Source organism: Accipiter gentilis, chromosome 2 (genome assembly GCF_929443795.1).
Source record: "Accipiter gentilis chromosome 2, bAccGen1.1, whole genome shotgun sequence".
Classification (NCBI taxonomy): Eukaryota; Metazoa; Chordata; class Aves; order Accipitriformes; family Accipitridae; genus Astur; species Astur gentilis.
Window position 1 is genome coordinate 11596442 of NC_064881.1, and position 24082 is coordinate 11620523.

General features: G+C 38.4%; 1 protein-coding gene across 5 annotated transcripts in view; it reads right to left on the reverse strand.

Annotated features, from left to right (window-relative positions):
- ATP6V1H (ATPase H+ transporting V1 subunit H) overlaps positions 1-24082 on the reverse strand; it is a 50247-nt gene that overhangs the window by 24295 nt on the left and 1870 nt on the right. For all 5 annotated transcript variants that reach the window (XM_049829425.1, XM_049829444.1, XM_049829464.1 and 2 more), the window contains exons 3-9: positions 16225-16327; positions 14649-14738; positions 9657-9770; positions 6506-6610; positions 5384-5437; positions 2443-2540; positions 769-961 (exon numbers count right to left, since the gene is read on the reverse strand). In XM_049829425.1, coding sequence (XP_049685382.1) covers positions 769-961; positions 2443-2540; positions 5384-5437; positions 6506-6610; positions 9657-9770; positions 14649-14738; positions 16225-16327 — 757 coding nt within the window. The remainder of the gene's footprint in view (positions 1-768; positions 962-2442; positions 2541-5383; positions 5438-6505; positions 6611-9656; positions 9771-14648; positions 14739-16224; positions 16328-24082) is intronic.

Below are 24082 nucleotides of genomic sequence, written 5' to 3' on the forward strand. Positions count from 1 at the left end.
AACACCCAGGAAAACAGTTTCCAAGATCTACATCTCCTACTCAGGATCCAAGTCCTGTTTTAAAAACAGGATTACAAGTGTTTACAGCATTCCTGTATTACATACAAGACACTTGACAAGCACGCGTAAAACTATGTGCGCATGCGCAATCAGCATCCATGAACACAAATTGGTACTCTCACAATGAAAGCATCAAGCCTCGGTGCTCAGTTATTCCAAATTATCTTAAATAGGACCAGTGATTTTTCAGGTAACATGGACACAGTAAGTCAACTAATCACTCTTACATGGATATTTTCATTCATCTTGACAGTGCCACCAAGAAGATTTTTGGACTAGTAGATAAAAATAATTTCTAAGTCAGTCAGTTGGACAAACACATGCGTATTTCTAACTAAAGTTTTGCAAGGCAAAATTTATCAGGTATTAGTAACTACAGTGTTTTACACTAGTACCAGTAGAAAAAAGAATCTTGAACTAAAGAAGGGAAATCACTAGTGCCTGTGTTAACATAGGTTTTTTTTTAGTCAACCTTATTTTAAGAAGACATTGAATAGCAGACATCTATTACTTGTAATACCATGTCTATTACCTGTAACAAAACTCAGTTCATAAAAAAAAAAAAAAAAAAAAAAAGAAAAGAGGAGAATTAAGCTTTCAATACAGTTTACTGAAACAGTCTAGCAGAAATAGCTGTGCATCAGCAACATTGGAGACCTACCCATTTGAGAGAGAAGCACAGTGTGATTGAAGTCAACAGACACTTACCCGAAATGCTGCAAGGATGATTCTAGTTACTTTCTCTTTGACAGATTCCTGAAGAATATCTGACAGCACTGGAACAATATTATACCGACGGAGATATTCACACATTTGAGGACTAAATGCCAGCAGCCACACACAAAAGATCATCTGATACTGGAGCTGGAAACCACATTTGTTGCTCAAGACCCCCATGATACTGAAAAATAGTATACATTTAATTTTTAAATAATGACTGCATGAATTGCATTGCTCCACCCAAAACATTAAAAGAAATGGTTAACAGGAACTTATTGGAAAGAGCTGCTGAGAATGAGTATACAACACATGCTTCACAGTATCCTGCACCAGTATTTATCATTGTTCAAGCAGCTTGTTCAGAAAGCCATCTTTTAAAGACATAGTTATTTCCTCCTTAGCGTTACAGCCATAAAGCAGCTTTTCCCATGCGAACTGATGCGGTACTGTATCCCTCTTCAGGTTCACCAAGACTCTTTTTCTACTGGCATGTTTAGAGCATTATTTGTCATTCTAGGAGAAACAGAAACACGTAGCTACTCCTTCAGAGTTAAGAAAGGGAAGGAGCAAACAGACAGAACAAATCTCCACAAACTGAACTTGTTTCGTTAATTGTATCTCTCCACAGGAGTGTCTGAAATGAGCTGAAGTAGTCATTATTTAACAAATGAGTTCTCAGAAAACAGCTTATAGATATAACACATCACAGATACACAAAGCACTGCTAGAGAAGAAATAATATCACACTATCTCCAAGAAGAAATCATGCAGAGCTTTGTTCATCTGAAGTTTTGAAAATTTAATATGCAATTTACAGGTCCATTCCAAAAAAAGCTAACCCAGTTTAAAAAAAAAAAAAAAATTACTTACTTTCAAGATCATTGCTATCAAAATTAAGACAAATTCAAACCTGTTGAAATGCTGGCTTACTGTTATGCTTTAACAGTTTATTAAAAAGCTTCCTTGGTGAAATAGTTTGTTTCAACAGTGTCATCTTGACACACATAAACATCTTTCGAACTTTCACTTCACTGGCAACTTTGACTTTTCTCCATTTCAGGGTACAGGGATATTTTTTCTTAAAGTGCAAGTCATATAGCCACCATCCCCAATAGAGGCACACATGGCAGAAAAATTATTTATAGACAAGCAATTCTTTAAATCAGATGAGTGACAACATCCTAGCCTCATACATAGCTATTTATGAAGAGAATCTGGATAAAAGAATAGTTGAAGCCATAGGTGGAAAACAAAAAATTTGAGCTTAGCTCTAGAACATGTTCCTCTTTTCACTAATATTTTCAGGCTGAACAACTCCAAACTGAAAGAGAAAGAAGATTAGCAGAAACTCATTTCGTTAGTCCTTGTTCTATTAAATAAAAACCAGAGCATCTTCAGCTGAAGACAAATGGCTGTATTCCCCTTCAGATATTTATTTAAGCAGTTCTTCCTGAAGAGTAAAGTAGCATTAAAGCCTCAACATTGGTACCTATATCTGCAAGTTTCATTTGTCTATTTGACTATATTAGAATTTGGAAAAAAAATAGCTTTTGTACTCAGAGCAGCTGTCTTTTGCAAGAGAGTTCTATTCCAAAAGAGGTCGCTGGGGAACATGCTATTGTAAGTGCAAGTATATCCATATAAATTGAAATAAATGCTCACCAATTTACTCCATCTGCTTCTACCCATGCAAAGCGATATTCATTGACCCTGAGCATCAGCTGCAGACATCCAGCAACACACTGTACATACTGGGAACTCTGGGTGAAAAGAAGAACACATCACTTCTTACAGGAAGAGTTAGGTACTAAGTGCTGAAGTTCAGTTTTTCCAAACTAGGCTTTACTGGCACACTTCAACACACACCTCTTCAGTGACGCTTCCCCAGTTAAACAGGCTCACTCTTACAATGCCTTACATTTCCCTATTTTAAAAAAAAAAAAAATCTTACAAGAAAAGGTGGGAAGCAAAATATAAATGGAGGAGAATTTTGAATACGAAAGAATTGTTATAGAAGTGATGCCATTTTACATTACCATAACAGATTTTTATAGCCCATTTGAACACGCCTTCTTTCAGTATCTATGAATGAAGGCTGTCTCCTGTTTGATTATACTGCCAGAGCCCTTTCATCCACAGAGTCAATTGTTATTCCATTGAGCAAACTTTGGGAAATAAATCAGCAAGCTGGTTACCAAGCTTGAAGAAGTTTGCTAGAGGTCATCGTAGAAAAAGGAATCTTGAAGTCAGGTTCTTCCCACTCCCATTCTCCAACTCAAAACAGCAGTGTTGTCATTACAACTATATATTTTCCTAGGCATGTGCCACACAGTAAGTACCATGCTTATCATAGTGAGATGTATATTTATACAAAAAAATACCATTAGAAAAATGAGTATGCAAAATCATCCTCAAAGTTTAGCTTTGCATTTTAATTTTTTTCTTCTTTTCATTAAAAGCTTAGCATAGTATACTCTGCTAAGAAAAGAATAATAAAACTAAAACTTTCCCATCAGGAAGACACTGAGAGATGTACCACTGAATCTTATTTTCATTCAGACTAGTATATGAACAGTCACAGACACAGAATCATTAAACAGCTTTTCATCTCTAAAAGCATGTGTTTTCTGTGCAGTAACATATAAGATGCATTGCAGTTCAAAAATGGGGTTTGGCCAAAACATTGTCCCTCCCACTACCACGACAGAAAGATCTCATGATACAACAGAAGTGGCATTTTTTTCTCTCTCCTTGCTCAACTTCTGGCATTATCTTCACTAATACTGAGATATGCTGCTGATAAAACGTTGGAGTTTTTTTATTTTCTATAAGCCTTTTTCTTTACTTTTCTTGAAAGTCTTATGGTAGATCACTCACATAATATAAGGTTAAACCTTTCAAACGTTTAATGGAGTAAAGAAGTTAGGCAATCCCACATGAAGAGAAAAGACAATAAACAGAATTTAAAATAAAGATGAATTCATTCTATCCTTCTCATCAGAGATTAAGACCTTTATGTAAAAACTGAGTCTGAACATCTAGGCCCAAATCATCATATAGAACATTCATTTCCCTGAGTAGGTATTCACTCTCGCACACCATGCGAATAAAACAGATATAAACACACCGACAGCCCTCCAGCCCCAAATAATATATCAATTTATCTGCATCACCCACCTGTGTACTACTGAACTTGGAGTTTTCTTCTTAAAGGGTCTGTCATAAAAGCATTCTCTTCCAACACTATTATAATTGAAATGTCATAATAGATCCCAGCCCTCATTTCCTGTGTAAAATGCTACAAATGCATCTCTAATTTACTCTGAAATAAATTAGTCAGGACCTGCTTGGAAATCCTGCACAAGCTAGATCTGAAATCAGAACACTAACAAAGTCAAGATAGTACCTGCCCAACTTAATTATCCTAGAACATATTTGCACTATCAATTCTGCTGCTTTGGGACCCTGCAGTGGTATGATATATCCATGCAGTGCTACAGTACAATGAACACAGATTTCTAAGCAAGTTAGAAGAGGTCACAGCTCCACAATGAGTGGTGATGCACACTGTAGAACTACTTACTCTTTTAAGGCTATATGACCAAGGGCTGTCAGCCTAACAAAACCTACCAGTATGGCACATGGAACCGCATACGAAATACTGAAATACTTCAACTTCTATGCTCAGGCCATAATTTTACCCCCTCTCTATGGTCATGCCTAACAGTCTTTCACCTTTTCTACTTTAAACCCCAGTCAGGTGGTAACTGAGGCTTTCCTCTACAGGAAGCTAACACTTTAAAGCGATGACTACATTTAGAAAAAAACAAATTCCAGCTTCATATTTAAGTCTTCTGAAACACTGTGAACACTTTCAGGTTGCAAAAGGAACAGAAGACCAAACTGAATTCTACTCCACATTCAGAAGCTATGATAAATGGCCTTGTTGTGCCACAACAAAACAGAAAATCCAGTTATGATGATCACTTACATTTGCTATACTGCCACAGTTCATCTCCAAGATCAACAGCCATTATAGCTACATGAAATTTGGTATAAATAAATACTGATGCGAAAAGGACAATCCATATTCCCCTGAATTCAAGCTATTCAAATACGAAAAGCTTACAGCTTTGAAAGCACTCTTCTAATTTCATGCTACAGAGGTTGAGGGACAATGTTAGATTTAATATCCGATGCGCCCTTTCTAAGTTCTGCACATCACAAGAGCCAAAAGCTTCTTAGTCTCAGGTTTCTTCTACAACTCTGACAGTTCAGTGCTAAACAGACAGTATTGTTCAAATACTAAATTAATTGCATATAATTTTTTCAAGTTTTAACAAAGAGAATGCTAGATACATCTACAGTTTTAACAACCCAAACCAACTTGCAAAATACATACTTCCACTCCCAGCATTTTCTGTGAAATCAGTTTTAAAAATACTTTTGTTTCTTGGCGCCATCACCTGGCACTCTGTTGTCATACAGTTCTGATTCCAAGTTCTTTCTATTACTGACACCAGAACAGCTTGGCATATTAATCCAAGGAGTGGGTATCACCTGCCCCGAATAGCAAATTGACAGATTTCAAAGATATACTCACATCACTTGTGGAGACTGTTCCTGGTTCCACAGAACCTCCTGTACCACGTAGTTTCTAGCAAAAAAAATACAAGTTTAAAGCCAGAGCTGTCCTTCACCTTTACAGAACAGTTGTTAGTTACCAAGTTTCTTACAATTCTTTGATCCCTCTAGTCATAAAAAGATTAAGAATCTATAGACACTTTTCCTGCTCAATATATTATGATAATATATTGTATTTATTTCCCACACACACCATCCTGTCTACAAGAATATGCTTGGAGCTGAACCTGGTATATCAGGATTTAATTTTAAGTGTGGATTTACTCAAGACTTTTATCCATCATTATCTTAGAATTTAAAAACTGTTCTCTTGAATCTTTCTGAAGGAAATTCCAACTTTAAAATTCTTCTTCCCGAGAAAAAAACCAAAACTCCTTTTCAATAAACCCAGTTTGGAAAACTATGAAAAATGTACCATTACTAAACCTCCTGAATGTTTCCCTGCTCTCCAGAATCTACTTCTGCTACAACACTATATTAAAGAATCACATATCACTGGGTTTTGATAAGGATTGAAGGGAAAATCTCCAAAAACGAATACAAAGTAGAATGATTCATCACTGAAGGACAAGCCAGCAGTAAGCAGTCCATACTGAGCTAATGCCATAAAAATACCGTCCAAATAAGTCAAGATTTATTTAGTTTCAAGATACAGGACTAAACCCAAAAGCTTTGTACTACAGTAAACTGGAAGAAAGTTTTGATATTCACTTCCTGCTGCCGCGTGATTTTCTTACCAGTAAAAAGCTCTGAGAAACAAAACAATACAGGGAGACAAAAAACCTCGATCACATGTTTTCTCAGTGTCCAGAAGAAAAATCAATGTTAAACAACAGAAAAGGCAAAATGCTTTATATTTTATTTTTAATTTATTTCAAGCACTAGAGTAGATAATATAAAATATTAAGTTAAAAAACTATGTGTTTGAATAAAGGATATTTAGCTTTAAAAGTGACAGATTAAAATTTCATTTTAAGAAAGAAAACCAAAAATATACCTTTTGTTTCCACATCTATATATTCATATTCTTGAAAAAAGTTCCCACAGTCACTGTAACATTTAAACAGAAGTAGCTTTTTACCTGTGAACTGAGCTGAGTTTTAATCCAGTTGAAATAGTAATTCAAGTCACTGCCTTCCATAAGTTCCCTCCCCCAAGCAGCCAGTTTGGCAATAATTCTTGCTGCCTGAAAAAGAATGCAATAAACAGATTTTTCAAATGCAGCACTCTCAGGATTCGGTGAGAAGTCCTATAAGCTCTGGAAACCAAGTTTAGGTAAAAGATGGCCACTTACAGAAAGCTACAGGGTTTCTATGTAGGGGACTCTTCATGCCTAGTAATTTTGTTTCTTCAGCTTTCTGCCTACTTCCTAATAACTGGTATATTTTCACAATGTTACCAGATACCTGCAGCTGATGAAGTTCACAAGGCACCAACTAAGAACTCAGAAAGGGGTGTAGGGGAGCTATCAATGGGCTACTGCTGTAGGACACTATTACAGTCAGAAATCCATCAACAGTAAGACACTTAATGGCCTAACACATTAAGACTTAGTTTGAGCAACCATGACATATGCCAACACAAATGCCTGCAAAGTATTAAAATCTTTTGTACTTAAACTGAAGCAAGTCATCTTCAAGAAGGGAGAAGTTTCAAGCCCAGAAAAAGAAGAGCAGAAACCAAAGGGAAGGCAGAATTTAAGAATGAAGTTGAGGAGTAAAAATGTAGTCAGGTTAAGAATTTCCATGATGCTTATGGCACAAGAATACATATAACAAGAGCATATTTCTATGCCAGCCTTCCCAAATTATGCTTGAAGTAACTCTACATTGCAGCCTGCAGCTTATTTGCAGAAACATTTGAGCCAGCTTATATATAAAGAGGCAGTCTAACTGAGAAACTACTGAAGTAAGGGTTTGTTTGCCTGCATACAGCTCCATGATGGAGTGAGGAGACTATTCCAGGTACCTTTCCACTATACTGCATTCAGATGTGCAGCACCACAACCACTGATTTCTAGTGGGATTATGAATGAGAGTCTGGAACAATTATTTTTATATTGAAATATGTCAAATCCACTTCTGAATATAGCCAAGTACCCATCTAAAATCCCTTCAGCTTTAAAATATGAGATATTAGATCTCCAGCTTACCGTGATCCTGAGTTAAAACTGCTACCTGGCCCCTAAATGAGAGATCATTCATGCCTAACAGAATTTGAGCCTGGACACCGAGGACAAGTATATTTATCTGCCTATGCAGATGCAATGATATGGCATCAGAAGTATTCTAGTGTGCATAATAAGGAGGGGAAAAACAAAAACAATAAAAACAACACAAAACTAAAACTGTTTTGAAAAAAATGCACAAACAGTACTGAAAGGCATAATAAGGGAGCAAACTTAGTGTCTTAAAGTGGATTCACATCACATGAGGTTCTCTGTGGCTTTTAAAGTTATTTGTATATTTTTGCAGTACCTAAAGAAAACAATATCTGAATAGCACATCTGTGAACAGAGAAATACTGGACATAGAAATTTCTGTACTATACATTTGAAAGCCACCATTCCAGGGAGACTAATTATTTTGCACTGCAGAGGTCTAAAAATTACACTTTAGCTGCATACTTGAGAAGTTAATATTGTCTGAGCTTGCTCAGACTGCAGTTTTGCAAAATGGGTCTTCAGCAGCAATGCTGCCAAAAAACCCAAAAAACAAAAACCAAAACCCAAAAAAACCACCAACCAAAAAACCCCAACAGCTTTCTCCTTCAGCAGCACCAAGTAACCTGATTCCACAGCATGAAGTGAATCAGTCAGAATTAAAAAAAAAAAAAATCAAGCCTGACATTTTTCTTGAAAACGTGCCAGCTCATTGCTCAAGTCACAGCACAGCCCCAAACACAGTTGCACTGGCCACACCTAAGGGCAAACAGCATGACTTGCCTGGAATTCCTTGCACCAGTACTGCCACCACAGCATAATGCAGGCCAGGTATGTGGTTTTGTAGTTTGAGCCACTGATTTGATTCTACCATACCATGCCAGCATAAACATATGCAGTGAAGAACAATTCATAGCCATGCAGTTTTCTGCCTCTTCAAGCCATAATACAAGTTTTATTGGTGGAAACTATGGTGTCCATTAGGAATTTACAGTAATGCAACCATATTTTTCCCCAAAAAGGAAAAAACCCCACTGAGTGAAATGGGCAGTTCTTTCCACAGAAGAATATTAAGAATTCCAGAAAAGTTACTCCATATACACCAGCAGCACCCAGTTGCTCAAAGCACAGCACAGACCATACAACGCACGTGGTTGTACTGGCTTTGGCTGGGAAGGACTTAATTTTCTGCACAGCAGCTCATATGATACTGTGGTTTAGACTGGTGACCAAAACAGTGGTGATAACATGCCAATGTTTTAGCTGCTGCTGAGCTGTGCTTGCACAACATCAAGGACTTCTCTGTTTCTTACTCTACACTTCCAGTGAGTAGGCTGGGTGGGAGGTCAAGAGGCTGGGAGGGGACACAGCCAGGACAGCTGACCAGAGATACATTAGCTGGGCATCAGTCTGCTGGTGTTGTGCAATTGCTTTTGCATCACCTCTTTTTATTGGGTTTGTTTAGGGTTGCACCCCACACACCCCTTTTTTTCCCCTTCACTTACTAAACCGTCTTTATCTTGACCCATGAGTTCTCTCACTTCTGCCCTCCTGATTCTCTCACCAGCCCCACTGTGGGGGACTGTGCAAGCAACTGGGTTGGAGCTTTCCTGTCAGCCAGGGTCAACCCACCACAACAGCAGACTTTATTTCTTCCCCACTATGCTTACAAACTGTTTTAAGCAGATTTCAAGTGGCACTGTACTAATTTGAGCATATGAGAGAATAAATTCATCAAGGTAAAGATATTTTACCTTTCACAAGATGAGAACTTAAATTCTAATATTTGTACAGCATGAGAAGCATTGACTGGCAGTTGGGGCAAAAGGTTTTTTTCCAGTTATGTAACCTGCTCTATCTCCCAGAAAAAACAGTGTCAATAAACAATGTAACTTTTCTTTCTAAAATGTGGTCAAGTGAAGCTTATCTAAAGAATGACTCATCTAGACTTCAAGAGGAAAACTTTCCAGTCCAGGCAGTAGTTTACCTTCAAACTCCAAAATCTCCTGAAGAAAAATAAAACCAGCATTTTTCTCTACCATCTTTAGAGACAGGTTCATTTAAAACTTACCATATGCACAGTGAAAAGATCTTGTCGATTCAACATTGGCAGAAAATAGGACCATGCAGTGTTTTTACCACGTTTTGCATAATCAAAGAAGATACAAACACGCTGATGATTTTCCTGTAAAAATTAGGAGAGAGGAAAAGATGACAGACTTGTAAAAGCATTCAACATAAGGCAGTTATTTGCTCCTCAGTATTTTGGCATACATTATCAGAGTCTATCCTGGCTTGTAACAGCCCATGGAAACTTTTCAGTTCAACAGTTACTTGTGGATACAGTTCACTTCAGCACCGCAACAATTAAGGTTAGAGATTTGGGATGGGGGGAAACAAACTTTGAAACCCTAGTTATATCTCAGTACTCCAACACCTGCTTGAGTAAAGATGGATATATCCTTTTGATCAAGCAAGCAGAATGAGAGAAATGAGACAAGCTAAATACTGTCTTTTCCCAGAAGAACACTACACAATCAATTACATTTGAATAAAGTCCATACAAAGTTTTCTACATATTGCTACTTCCACACAAAAGCCTGTTGGTCAGTTTGGCTGCGTGTGCTACAAGTGGAACTTCGGAGACATAAGCTAGCCCTGCCTCCCCATTCCTCTCAATGGGAATCACAGAATCATAGCATGGTTTGGGTTGGAAGGGACCTTAAAGACCGTCTAGTTCCAACCCCCCTGCCATGGGCAGGAACACTTTCCACTAGACCATGTTGCTCAAAGCCCCATCCAACCTGGCCTGGAACACTTCCAGGGATGAGCCATCCACAACCTCTCTGGGCAACCTGTTCCAGTGCCTCACCACCCTCACAGTGAAGAACTTCCTTACATCTAATCTACATCTACCCTCTTTCAGTTTAAAGCTACTGCTCCTTGTCCTATCGGAGCTCTTCTCTCCCACATGAGGCTGCAACTGATTCAGCTGTTATCTCAGGCAACCTGCATACCTAGGAGAGGACATAGCCACCAGAAGTCTGTTCTCCAGGGCTTCTAGGCTGAACCATAAGAGACCACAAGTACCTGCACCTGGGCCCTGTGCAGTTTCTTCAAACGTTTCACCTAATAACCACTGTGAAAAGCAGCTATTATGGTTCTCCTTGAAGCAGACCAGAGAAGAGGCCATGCAAACCTGAAGGAGATAGAGGAGCTCTTCTATTTCCTAGTAGCCTAGAACATAGACAGTCATCCAGAAAATCAAATACCTGGATTCTTGCTTTTCCTCAGCATTTCCACATACTTTCTAGCCTGGTAGATAGTAAGTTTCACTCTAAAGAGAGGTCTCCCCATTGAAGTCACACTACTTACTATAAGCAAGTATACAACTCCTACGAAGGAAGGCAAAACTGTTTGAAATACTGTAACTGGGAAACTGGTATGAGAACAGTACCTCAGTCTCCACTATCGAGTGAATTTAATTTTCAAACTTCCCTAGCTGAAGGGCTTTCTTCCATCAATTCAGCACCCTATTATTAACTCTATGGACCAAGAATCAGCTTGGCAAGCCTGCTTGTTGGAATACAATTCATTAAGCACAAGATGACCTGAATGTATCCATGATCCAAACACTGGCTTCTTACTAAGCATCAGAGTTGCAACCAACTCTTCATTGAAAGTATCAAAGTTACTGCACCACATGGGCTGCAAATAGCTGTCCTGATCACTGACTGGGGAAGGTGAGGTGTCACTAGTTATCTGCCAGTCATAACCCTTACAGTGGTTAATGCTCTATATGTCATGTGTCAAAAAGCACTCAAAAACCCTCTAAAAATTTGTTGTTCGAACTATGAAATAAAAAAAAAAGTAAGCTCTCAGGAACACAGTGCCTTGCTCTGTGAGGGCTAGTTTGATGAAAAACGGCAGTTCGATCAAACGAATTGCTGTTGGCATCTACACCTGGGCTACACAGAGTCTAGCTAAAAAGATCAAAAATACTAGATCAATGAGTTCAGTTTACAACATAACTAAGGAGATGACAGACACGTCTGGAAGCAGGAAAGCTGAAATAATTTCAACATGCTGTCAGTCAGAAGACTAGTCTGGTTTGCTGTTAAGGTGAGGGGTAAAGATGGGAGGGAAGGAGTGGAGAACTGCCTATGGCCCTGAAATATGTGATGCTGCACCTTCCCAGGAAGCTACTGACTATACCAATAAAAAAGAAATCCTGAAGCTCTCACATCAACAGTTGAATAATTTAGCATCTGTCATTTTTGAAGAAGCATAATGAAGCTCACTTGGGTGGTACTGTACCTTCAGCAACTATGGTGCAGGTTCTTATTAAAGATTTTATAAGTAACAGACTGTGCAGTGTGATGAGGTCACTAATCCAGAAAAATTGTTCCAAGTATTTATCATATGAATAGAATAATAAATGTTTCCTCAGAGACTCCAGTATGCTAACACTCTCCACCTTCAGAAATAAACAGAATGGTGATATTCTTATAAGGCAATCACCACATTAATCTGCCAGCCTCCAAAAGAAATCTTTCTTAGAACGATGATCAAATCCATAAGTAGAACGGCAGGAACAATCCTAGACACCCAGGTAGGCTTTTGGTGTGCTCAAAACACAGTTAATATGATTTTTACAACCTCACAAGAAAAGCACAGAAAGATAATAGAAGAACCACAGACAGTCATTACCAACACAGTCAAAAGCTGGATACTGCTATGCAAGATAGTTTCTAGAAGTTTCAGCTATCAAAAGTAGCTTTCAAATATTATTTGTTCGTTTCATGAAACTGCAGTGAACAACTTTGCTGAAAACAATTTTACTGAAAGAGCCAGTGGCACCATGACAGGCCATATCCTTGAACAATTGCTCGCTTAAAATCTTTGCATGTACTGAATTTAGACTACTTGGGCAAAGCCAGGAGACTTCATATCTACTACTGTGTATCCTTCTGTCCATGCAGTCTGCAGAGAACCTGCACTAAACTCAGTCACAGAGTCAGTGGCCAATATGCTGCTTTCTGACAAGAATCTTACACCTTGAAAGTGTGCAACCGAGGGTCCAGAAGGCATCACTGACAGCATGTTCTATCACCTGAACATGACCAAAAGAAAAGTCCTGTTTCAGCCTTGCCTAATGGAGACATGGAGGGTTAGGAAGCCCTGGGATGATGCCATGCAGATGCCCACACACAAGCCCTCTATGTCAGCAGCAAGATATCCCTGAAGAACGAAATCACACAGAGCATTGCAAAAGCCAATGCAGCCTTTCAGACACTGAAACAGAGTATCTAAAGTGAAGACGGCATCCAATTTCAAACAAAAGCAAATATATACTGTGCACCAACATCTCTTTCTCCTGTATCACTATAAAGCCTGGACAATTTAAAGTCATTATGTTTAACATTAAGAATTCCACACATGCCACTTCTGTGGCAGGGTAAGGCCCTGAATACAGAAATGGCAGTGCATCACCATAAAGTCAAGAATACATATTCATCTAGAGAGAACCAATGTGGCAAATAAGAGATTACTCAAAACTACCTTCTGTGACCACCTAGAACTAATGCAATTGTTCAAGAGTGGGCCAGTGAAAGCCTTTACCTGTGGGGTATTAATTCCACACCACTGGAAATTATATCGGTTACGGCACACTGGAGCTATAGGCTATGTGCTAAAGTCAAAGCACATAAGCAAAACAAGACCTACTAATGCTCACAAAAAGTTCCAAAGAAGGGCAAGTGAAACAATTACTTCTGTGGCGACCAATATGTCTCACACAGAAAACGAGACCCATTCGTCACAAAAGTAGCCATAATAAACAGAATTCTCACACACTAAGGCAATCTTTATCATCAAACATGTAAACCAAACAAGGTACTCCCAACTCAGCATACTAATCAAGGAATAACACTGAAGCTCTCTTTTGTCCTCTCTGCTTCTTCATGTTTGTGTCACACTTGAGAAAAAGTAAACCTAAAGAGGAGAGGAAGAGGGTTAAGTAACAAAGCTGCAGATGGGCATGAATAAACTGCTACCACCACCACTAGCTATTATTCTAGCAGTCAGGGCATTCACTGAGGGCTCTAATGTGCAGACAGGCACCTGGAAGAACACCATAATCTCCACGTTATATGTACCTTGGAGAGGTTCACACTTTTCAACTTGCCTATTGACAATACTGAACACTCAGAGCTGGAATTAGAACTTGCATGGTTCACCTCCTAGGGCAATGCCCTAAACTATTATCACTAGACACATTTCACTGTAACCTTGTATTAAATATAACATAAAACAGCAGAAGAGAAACTGTCAAACAGCCAAATATTCTACATGAATACCAGGAGAAAACCGTGCTCAACTGAACCCATCTTGTTACATCATCACTCCAACCACTTTCTCTTAGTCTACTAGAGAGCGAAGAAATGCAAAAGCAGGATTAAGTAAAGTCTCCTCTTGACTTGTCCCAGTCAGCACAGCATTTGTGACACTAAATTTAATAGCCTACTCTTAAAAGCCACTGTATCACATAGCTACAGAGAAATATATATTTCATCGAATCAAGCGTTCCTGGTTTATATTTAAACCATGCGGGATTTCAGAACATGTTGTCCTAAACAGTCTAACTTATGTTGGAAACCTGAAGCTGCAGAAATACACCTTCTTGCTGAGCGTGGCCAAATTAACACTTTCATAGGAAAAGCTTCAAGAGCTTTAAGTTAGAAGTCATATCCTATCTACATAACCGGAAAGGTCTGAGGTCACAAATCATCCCTTAACATCCAAGTTTTGCATCAAACATGGTTGAGAGCTGACAGACAAGCATACAGGTATGTTTTATTTTGAGAATATGAACATACATATACAAGACTAAGTTACTCATACAACTTTAGGTCTAACATTTAATTTCTGAAGACAAGATCTTAAAATTTAAAACAGTATTCTTAATACAGTATGAGAAACACCTGAAGAGACCTGAATTAGGCTAAGGAAACATTCAAGCATGCATTTAAAGACTTAAAATTAAGACAGGTTATTGACCTACTTGTAGCATATCATCAACCATAGTCAGAATGTACTGAACCGTCTGTTCCTTGGAGATATGAGTCATCAAGTTTATAAATGTTTTAGCACACTAGAAAAATAAGAGACATTAAAATTAATACTAGCAATTGTCTTCATTCCTTTTGATAATATAAAATAGGACCTCATTAATTCACAGTTAAGTCTTACATAATCATTGAGCATCCCAACATCTTCTCCAATCGCAATAAGAGATGAATACATTCGACATATTACAAAGAAAATTTTCTGGCACATTGATCGTTACCCTTTACAAATTGTTTTATGGCTTTCAAAGGAAATAAGTACTCGCTAGTGAAAGTCGGCAAGGTGCTTTTTTGAAAGACTGATTAGAAAAATCTCCATCAGCGTCCTTTTTTTATGGCAGTGAGGAGATGAACCAAGTAAGTTGATGAAACAGCTACAACTCAGACATGGTATAAGAAAGTTTCAGCAACTTGAAGGGGAGGGAGGGAACACAGGTCACTCTTACCTGTTCACTTCCTATACCTTGTAGGCAAATCTTTGTTCCTATTTGAGCTGTTTTCTGCCCCTGAACAACTCTACTCTACAATTTCAGCAACAGATATAATAAGCTGTAACAGTCACAACACTACTTTTTACGCTTCCTCCTTCCCCTTCACCACATTCAACTAAAACTGAAAGAAAAATGGAACTCTGAACTGCTACACCGTAATTATATAGTGGCATATAATGTTCACCATATATGCTTTTGTCACTATGCAAATTATGGTCCATTACATAGCAGTCACACAATACAATTTGGGATGGAAAAAAACCAAACCAAAACAAAACACAGAACAGCCTAAAATTAAAGTAGAAAAAAGGGCTGGAAAGTTGTGTGTCTTAAGTGCATGTCCTACTCTTCAACTTCCCCGCTGCCTCCCGCAATCCTCTTGATGTCTGACATGGTCTGCTAGAACCTCAGGCTTCAAGGCTGAGATTCTACTGTTTCAAATGTCATTAAATTGTCTTTGGGCATCCTTCCTGGACTCCATAAGCCACAGAGCATGGGTCACCTATCAGTCTTATATCACCTCCATCCAGTGCAGATGTCTCATATCTTACTGTGCATAAAATGACACTAGACACCTGCGTTTAACTGAATTCACCTTAGCAGTCAGTGGACTATTGCTGGAACTACCTTGTAATTGTTCAAGTAGCTAAGCAGAAATCTTACTGGTAGTAGCCTTTACCAATAAACTAAGGAAAATAGCTCAAAAAAACAACAACAACAACAACAAAAAAACCAGTGACTCAAGTACCAGTGTGCATGACTAAGTAAACTGAGATGAGGAAAGACTTGAGTTAGCTTGTCCCACAACAGAGTCAAAGTCAGATGACATTTAATAAATATTTAATAGCTTTTAAAAGAATGTCCAACCTATATCTAGGAAAAATAAAATCATAATAGCAAGTTTTATACTTCTTCCATAACTTCTTAATTGTATACAGCCAACAATAAAATACAGTTGGTATGAAAATTTCTTTCCATCCTCCTCCCCAAAAGATAGATTATTAAAAGAAAGGAAAGTTACTTGATTGCCTTCTGTTTGCAACAACTCCTGTTTTTCTTCTGGATTCCTTTTCTGTTCAAATCTTTGAATAAATTCACAGTCTTCACCTGAAATCATCTGCCCTCTGAAAGGCAAAATATAAAAACATAAGTAACATGAAGAACAAGTTATTTCAAACTGCATTGGGTTTACGTGGCAAGGTTTTGGTAGCAGAGGGGCTGCAGGGGCAGCTTGTATGAGAAGACACCAGAAGCAGCCCCCATGTCAGACAGAGCCAACACCAGCCAGTTTCAGGATTGAGCCACTGCTGGCCAAAGCGAAGCCACTCGGCGATGATGGTAGCACCTCTGTGATAACATATTTAAGAAGGGGCGGGGAAAGCTGTGCAATTGCAGCAGGTGAAAGGAGTGAGAATATGCAAGAGAAACAATCCTGCAGACCCCAAGGTCAGTGAAGAAGGAGGGGGAGGAGGTGCTCCAGGCGCCGGAGCAGAGATTCCCCTGCAGTCCGTGGGGAAGACCCTGGTGAGGCAGGCTGTCCCCCTGCAGCCCAGGGAGGTTCACGGTGGAGCAGATATCCACCTGCAGCCTGGGGAGGAGCCCACGCCCGAGCAGGCAGATATGCCCTAAATGAAGCTGCAGCCCATGGAAAGCCCACACTAGAGCAGGCTCCCGGCCAGAGCTGTGGCCCTGTGGAGAGAAGCCCATGCTAGAGCAGGTTTTCTTGCAGGAGCTGTGACCCCATGGGGGACCTATGCTGGAGCAGTTCATGAAGGACCATATCCCATGGGTGAGAGCTCAGGCTGGAGCAGGGGAAGAGTGTGAGAAGGAAGGAGCAGCAGAGATGGAGCATTAAGAACTGACCACAACCCCCATTCACCACCCCCCTATACCCCTTGGGGCAAGGAGGTAGAGAAGTCAGGAGTGAAGTTGAACCCGGGAAGAAGGCAGGGGTAGGAAGAAGGTGGTTTTTAGATATGTTCCTATTTCTTATTATCCTACTCTGTTTAATCGGCAATAAATTAATTTCTCCAAGTAGTGTCTGTTTTGCCTGTGATGGTAATTGGTGAGTGATCTCCCTGTACTTATCTCAACCCACGAGCTTTTTGTCATGTTTTTTCCCCTGTCCTTTTGATGAAGGGAGAATAACAGTGGCCTGGTGGGCACCTGGTGGGCAGCCAAGGTCAACCCACCAAACAAACCTTATTTTCTTTCACTTGAGGTATCAACACTATCGCTTTACTAATCCTGTATCTGACAGTAGAACATAAAGAGCTCCTTCAGCAAAAGGTCTCATGTAGAAAGAATTTAACACTAATGACAGAATAATGTCTCTAAAGCCTTCCTTATGCATCATGTCTGCTCAACAATATTCTCCAAATGGTCAGTGGAAATAGTTGCAACAACTGAAATACACATAGCTAGCATATTATGCCAAAATTATAATATGTAACATGAATAATAGTGTAATCCAACCTGAAGTAAGTGTTGAAAAATAAAATTAATTGTTATTTCAAGTTTGCAATAAGCACTGAAGAGAATTTTAAGGAATACAGAGAACTTGGTTCCTAATGTATTTTCAGCTTTCACCAATTACAACATTTCAGATTTCCTGGTAGTTTAAAAACTGATAAGCATGCAAGCTCATTCAAACACATAGCAAGGGAGCTTGATATAGTAAACTGCTGTGGAAACCTATAAGCTAACAGATCTCTACTTGATCTTCAACTTAATATGCAAAGGGTTACTGCCATCATCAGTGGCATTTCAGAAAGCTGTTGACTCAGCTGAAGACCTGGCAGAATATTGTTGGGGATTTTTATAATACAAAATTTACAATCACAGCAAAGAACAAACTTGTCAAAATAGTACAGTCAGGTACTCTTCAGGTAAGAAAACTAATTTTAAATCAAGTAGTCCTGAAAATATCCAAGACTTTAATAGGTGACTAGCTTTACCAGTTATACTAGGAGTGCTTCAGGAAATAAGAAAATTGTGCACATCATCATCAATACAAAAAAATCACAGAGGGTGAAAATATTACACATGGCTCTGTTTCAGTTATTTCTAAGACTCATCTTCTCTTACATTTTTGTTCAGTGAAATGCCTTTTCCACTTTGCAAAGCTATGTAGCACGGATTCTTTTAATCAATCTTTTCCATGTTCCAGGTCAGTTTCCAGATGTTCCATGATTACAGGTTCCATTAAAATCCTTGTGAACTTACAGCAAATGTTCACTTTTTTTTTTTTTTTTAAACTGGCTCATCTGGATTCTTGAAACACAGAAACAGAAATAAGACCTACAATGTGCTCTTATCCTTCCTCTTACTTAAACGGTTATGTCTTGAGGATGGCCTCATCACAGGGCCATCTTTAACCTATTTACTTTTCAAGCAAAGAACATAAGTAGTCCAGTACCACGTGTACTATTCCTGCATTCTAGCTGCTTTGTAAGAGATATCCTCATATGCACTGAGGAAAGGCAATTATGACTTATTAGATGGAAGATTCATAAAGCCAGTGGCAGTTCTTGACTAGTTTGTACTAAAACTTAACTAATTATAGATGAAAAAGTATGAAAAAGTATGGCCAATGATGACCATGCTGCTACCACATGCCTTTTAGATTGACTTGTGTTCTTTCTTGCCTTTTAAGGATGAATTTGAGCAGTTGTTGAAAGATGACAACAATTCATATGCCACAAATACTAGACTTAACAACCCATACCTAGAAGCTTCTTATGTTTCAATCAATGCTGGCCAAGCCAGGGACTCCTGGATGATATTGATATAAAAGTAACCAGATGAGTTGTTTGTTTATAAGAATATTGCCGTTTAGGAAGCACTTCAAAGATGACATAAGGTGAAACCCTAATTTTCAGCTTTAATGCTTGAAAAAGCCTCAGCCCAGGAAGAGAGATGCTTCTTTATAGCCAGGGTATTAGAAGAGGTCTGCCAACTGCCAAGGAAAAAAGCTTTCAAGCTTTAGTTTTCATCCTACATTAGACCACAGGAGAAAAAAAAAAAAAAAAAAGAAAAAAGAAAAAAGACAAATAAAAAGTGTGATGATTGATGTTGTCTTGAGAGGAAAAGACATTAGGGTTTACTTTTTATTGCTTTATAAGTGCCATTCAGAAAGACACTTTCCAGCCCATATAAAACAGTACAAGGGATTTGACAGCTTTGTAAAGTTGTTAAGTTTTTATCAGGGATCTCATACATCTGATTAATAGTTTTAGTAACATCAAATGCATCCATTTCCATTAATTTAATTTTAAAACTGAAATAACTGATTAGGTAATAAACCTTAGCAACCAGTCAAAAAAAAAACAAAAAAAAAAAACAACCCAACAAAAAACCAACAAACCCACACTATGAAAAGATGCAGAGCAACTTCAAACAGCTGGTACCAGCTACCATGATGCTATTACCACATTTTCCTCATCCCCTCTTCAAAGAGACAGGAATTTCCCAGCACCTTTAAGCAAACAATGCAAGCAACCAAAGTTTCCCTCCATCCCTGTTCCTAACAGCCATTTCATTTCTTATTTTCCAGGATCTGTCTACATAGTCTTTTGTCAACAGATTAAAGTCACTTTGACTGAGCTTCAGCTGTCTGGGTATAACAAGTTTAGACCAGGAGTCCTGTAACCACATTTTAAAGCTCTGTGCTTGAGAAACTAAGGCCTGCCTTTGAGAGCACTAGTTACAGGAGAGTAAACAGAAGCTGTGTAAGATTTAGAAAACAGGAATTTGTAAGACCACCATTTTTAAAATCTCTGGGTCTCTCAAGATGATTAAGAAACTTGTGATTCTTTATTTTTTTTATTATGCATTTCCTCCAGCAGCTCTTGTTCCTTTTTTTGTTTGAATGATTTAACAAAAACCATTCTGAAGGTTAGGGGGTTTTTGTTTGGTTTTTAATTTGGGACTTTTTTTGTTAGGTTTTTTTTTTTATATTAAAAAAAATTGACTACATCTGCAGCAAACATGAAGCTCATATGAAGCCATCATGTCAAAGCATAATTTCTTTTATCCAGGTATCTACAGTACTTTGCATGTACCTGAAGGACATTTATTTTATCCAATTGCTCAACAATTTTAACATTACAAAATTAAAAAATTAAAACAGGCTGAATGTATTCTACAAGACTGGACCAAATTTTTTAAAAAAAACAGACCCAAAAAAGTCCCCAACGCCAAAAAAACCCCACACACACAGTACAAGTTAGGAAACTTCTATCTTTCTTCTAAGACAAGATTGGCTTTTTAAGTCCAAGATATTTAACCCGCTTTAGAAGGTTTCCCCACCCCCAAGAAAATAAAATAGATATTTTAACATCAGAATTCAAGCATGTATGTAAAGTACTTGAAGACACACAGTAAGCTAAGTACAAATTAGCCATCAGGTATCTCACCTGATTAAATATGAAGTATTGTCACATGCTGTATACCTAGAAAACCTACAGTGTATTAAAATGCAAGTTAAACTCTGAAACAAGTTCATTTCTCCACAAAACCTTAGAAAGCAAAACCAAACTTGGTTCAAGCAAGCTAACACACCCTCTAAAGGCATTCTGACACTCTGTGGCAAATGCTGAAAGCTACCACACAGTATAGAACAGCAACCCACCATATTTTCAACTAGCAGAGGGCATTGACACCTCTAAACTGCTATAAGTCTCAAGATCCTAAGGCAGGAAAGTCTGTAGAGAACTAACAGCCTCAACTACATTTAGTTTCCAGAAGGTAGGTAGACCTACACATCACCTTCCACTGTTCCAAGTTTTGCCACTTTCTTTTCCCTGAGCCACAGGCCCTAGCTAGAATTCAACACAAAGAAAGCATAAATTTTAGCATTTAAAAAAAACCACAGGCTTTTTCCATAGCCTAATTTTGAAGTGAGCAGTGAAAACCATGGCAAACTGGTAGTATGTACTGTTGTCATACCTAAATATTTCACTTTTGTGCTGACAGTATACACAGAAAACATCAAAAGTCAGCAGTTGTACATTAGCATAGTCTGACATTTAGTTTACATTTATAACCTTCAGAGATGGAATAAAAAATATGCCAGTTAATCTTTAGCTTGAACTGACTCTACAAGGGAAGTCAGGCTACTAGAGTCTGACCAAATATTAGTAAGCCATTTTACTTTTGCACTGAAGAACAAAGAGAGCAGAAAAGAATTTCAGAATGCCTTCCAGACTCCACTGCTGTTGCAACTGATGCAATCTTTAAAGCATCTTTATACACATACAACTGTCACAGACAGATTGAAAGAAAAAAAACAACAACTTAATCAGAATTTCTTGTGAAGTTCTTTGACTCCAACTACATAAATACTATCTATAGTTTAAGGAACACAAATTATGTCATGCCTGAGTTGATGCATTGTTAGGGAAAACAAACATAAAAATCTTTCCTCTAATGCAAAAACGTCTGAAGACTTGAAGTATGCCTCCATATACCTATATGCAAGCTTATCACACCAAATGCACAGACTGCCAGAACAGGAGCTCAAAAGAAAACAAGAGAAGTGTTCTTCAGAATCACCAGCACCCCATCTTCCTTCTACTCCATAGACCAGAACAAACCGCTCTGATCTGCCTCTAACACGTGCATCAGAAGCAAGCAGTTTCCACCCATTTATTAATGTGCTTCATTCCAGAAATGAGTCAATATAGCTGCACTGACTTTTCAACAAATCCCTTCAAGCACCAGCCTCAAAGACACCATGACATCCAAACCTGCCCATTGTAAAAAGGACATGTCCAAAATAGATATAATTTTATTTCTTCCTTAGAAGTACCAAAAGTGCTGCTGATGTTTTCCAGTAATTAACGATAAGGAAACTCCTCAGCCAATGAACTACTTATCTTCACGATGCTCCACAATCACTCTGGCACCATTTAAGTTCATCCTTGAAGCTACCTTAGTCAGACAACCAGGCTTTTATCAGTAAATACAAGACACAAAGATTACATTTATTTCAGAGCAATAATAAACAGGATACACTGTCATTGACATAGAAAGGGCACTAAGCATTGAACAGTCTAACTATAGGATCACAAACACTAGCCAGATGCACTACAGTAGTCTCCAAAACCCGGCTAACCCATCAAAGAGAGGAAATAACTAGTACATTCTTCTTTCATAGATTCCAGAACAAAACAAAGGCAAATTCTACACCTAGAATCTGAAAAAGAACCATCAACCCTACCTCCTGGTCAAAGGAAGTTACACAGAAGTTTGCTGATAGACAAACAAAATTCCCCCATCCTTATTCAGCACCAGAGAGAACCCCAAGAATAAAGGAAAATTAGAAGTGGTAGATCACATAAAGCACAGTCAAGTAATTAATACTACATATGTATTCAAAACACAACTCCTTGCCAAACAGAACCATCCCCTATACTAACAAAAGTAACAGATGAATCTCATCAGCCCTATAGTCTGAACCACTAGAGAATCAGTGAAAAAGACTACCTGATACGCACTTACATTGACAGTGAACAACTGTATTCCCACTTTCATCCTGAATAACTAGCTGTTCACTTGCCACTAGGACAGCACAGGAACAGCTGGCTCAGGCTTCCTCAGGACACAGTTCCTATCAGATGGATAACAGGGCCCACAGTAACAGCAAAAGCCACTCAGACTGTTTGAAAAGTGCTTGGTAGCTGCCACTGTCAAGTTGCCACACCAGCCTTCCTCTTCCGCCTGCAAAGCCACTGTAATGTCACACTATAAACTGAACGAGGAACTGATCCATCTGAAAAATAGCCTAGAAAAAAAGGACGTTTCCTCAGCAGATCAGTTCCTTTATCCAGATTTATCATGCATATATAACACAACTGAATGAGTGGAATAAGCAAGACTGAGCTACACAGCATATGGCAAAGCAGGTAGTCATTAATAAGCTTCTACTGGGTTAGCATTTCTCAGCTTGCATGTGTACAGTTTTGCAACAGTATTTTAACAGATAGCATAAATTCACGTATGCATCACAGCAATCTGAAAAAAACTACTTTTTGTGAAGTGGTGTAATGCTGATGATCACAAAGCATCATCAGTATGGTCTGTACCTCTAGAATCATCAAAATTTCTGCCACTTCAGTTACAAAGCAGCAAACACTGAAGTAATTTGTTATTATACGTGGACCTTCAAGAGACAATACTAATTTACACTTTACTAATATTCTTCATAGGTACACGTCATGAGGAATGCAGGGCTACAAGAATTTTGCATTTCACTTCAGAGTAGAGAGGACTAGTAAAAGCCTGTTTCTTCTCCCTGTTGCCTACCTCACACACAAATCTATTTTTCTCAGCATGTCCCTACATCCTCTTTGGACGATATTTCTCTCATTACTCCCAGTCCCATTATATATGTTCCAAAGTAAACCCTGAGCTTATCTGAAACAGCAGCACAGCTCTTCCCAGACTGAAGTATTTGTTTCAGCCTACTCCCCGATTTACTTGCTTCAATTGCTCTCCAGCACTATTCTTCCTTTAGTTAAGGTACAGATTATTTCCTGGACTTCCAGTCCGTTTTTTCTAGTACAATTTGTATTCACACAAAAGCATTTCAGCAACAGAGATAACATACCTACGTATAAGACAACTCTTACTATAAACTTTTCTTACTTCAGTACTGATCCAATAAGGCTAAAATTGAGAATGGTGTTTGAATGATGAGGGGAAAAAAATGGACAGTTTTATCACACATTTGTGCAAAATTATATTATTTGCTATTACAGCTTTCAGTTCACATAAGTAGCGTTCCCTTTCTGATAGTAAGTCATAAGAAAATTTTTCCTAGCTACTTCCATTCAATGTCAATTTTTTCCAACTACTACCATGGGACCAAGATAGAG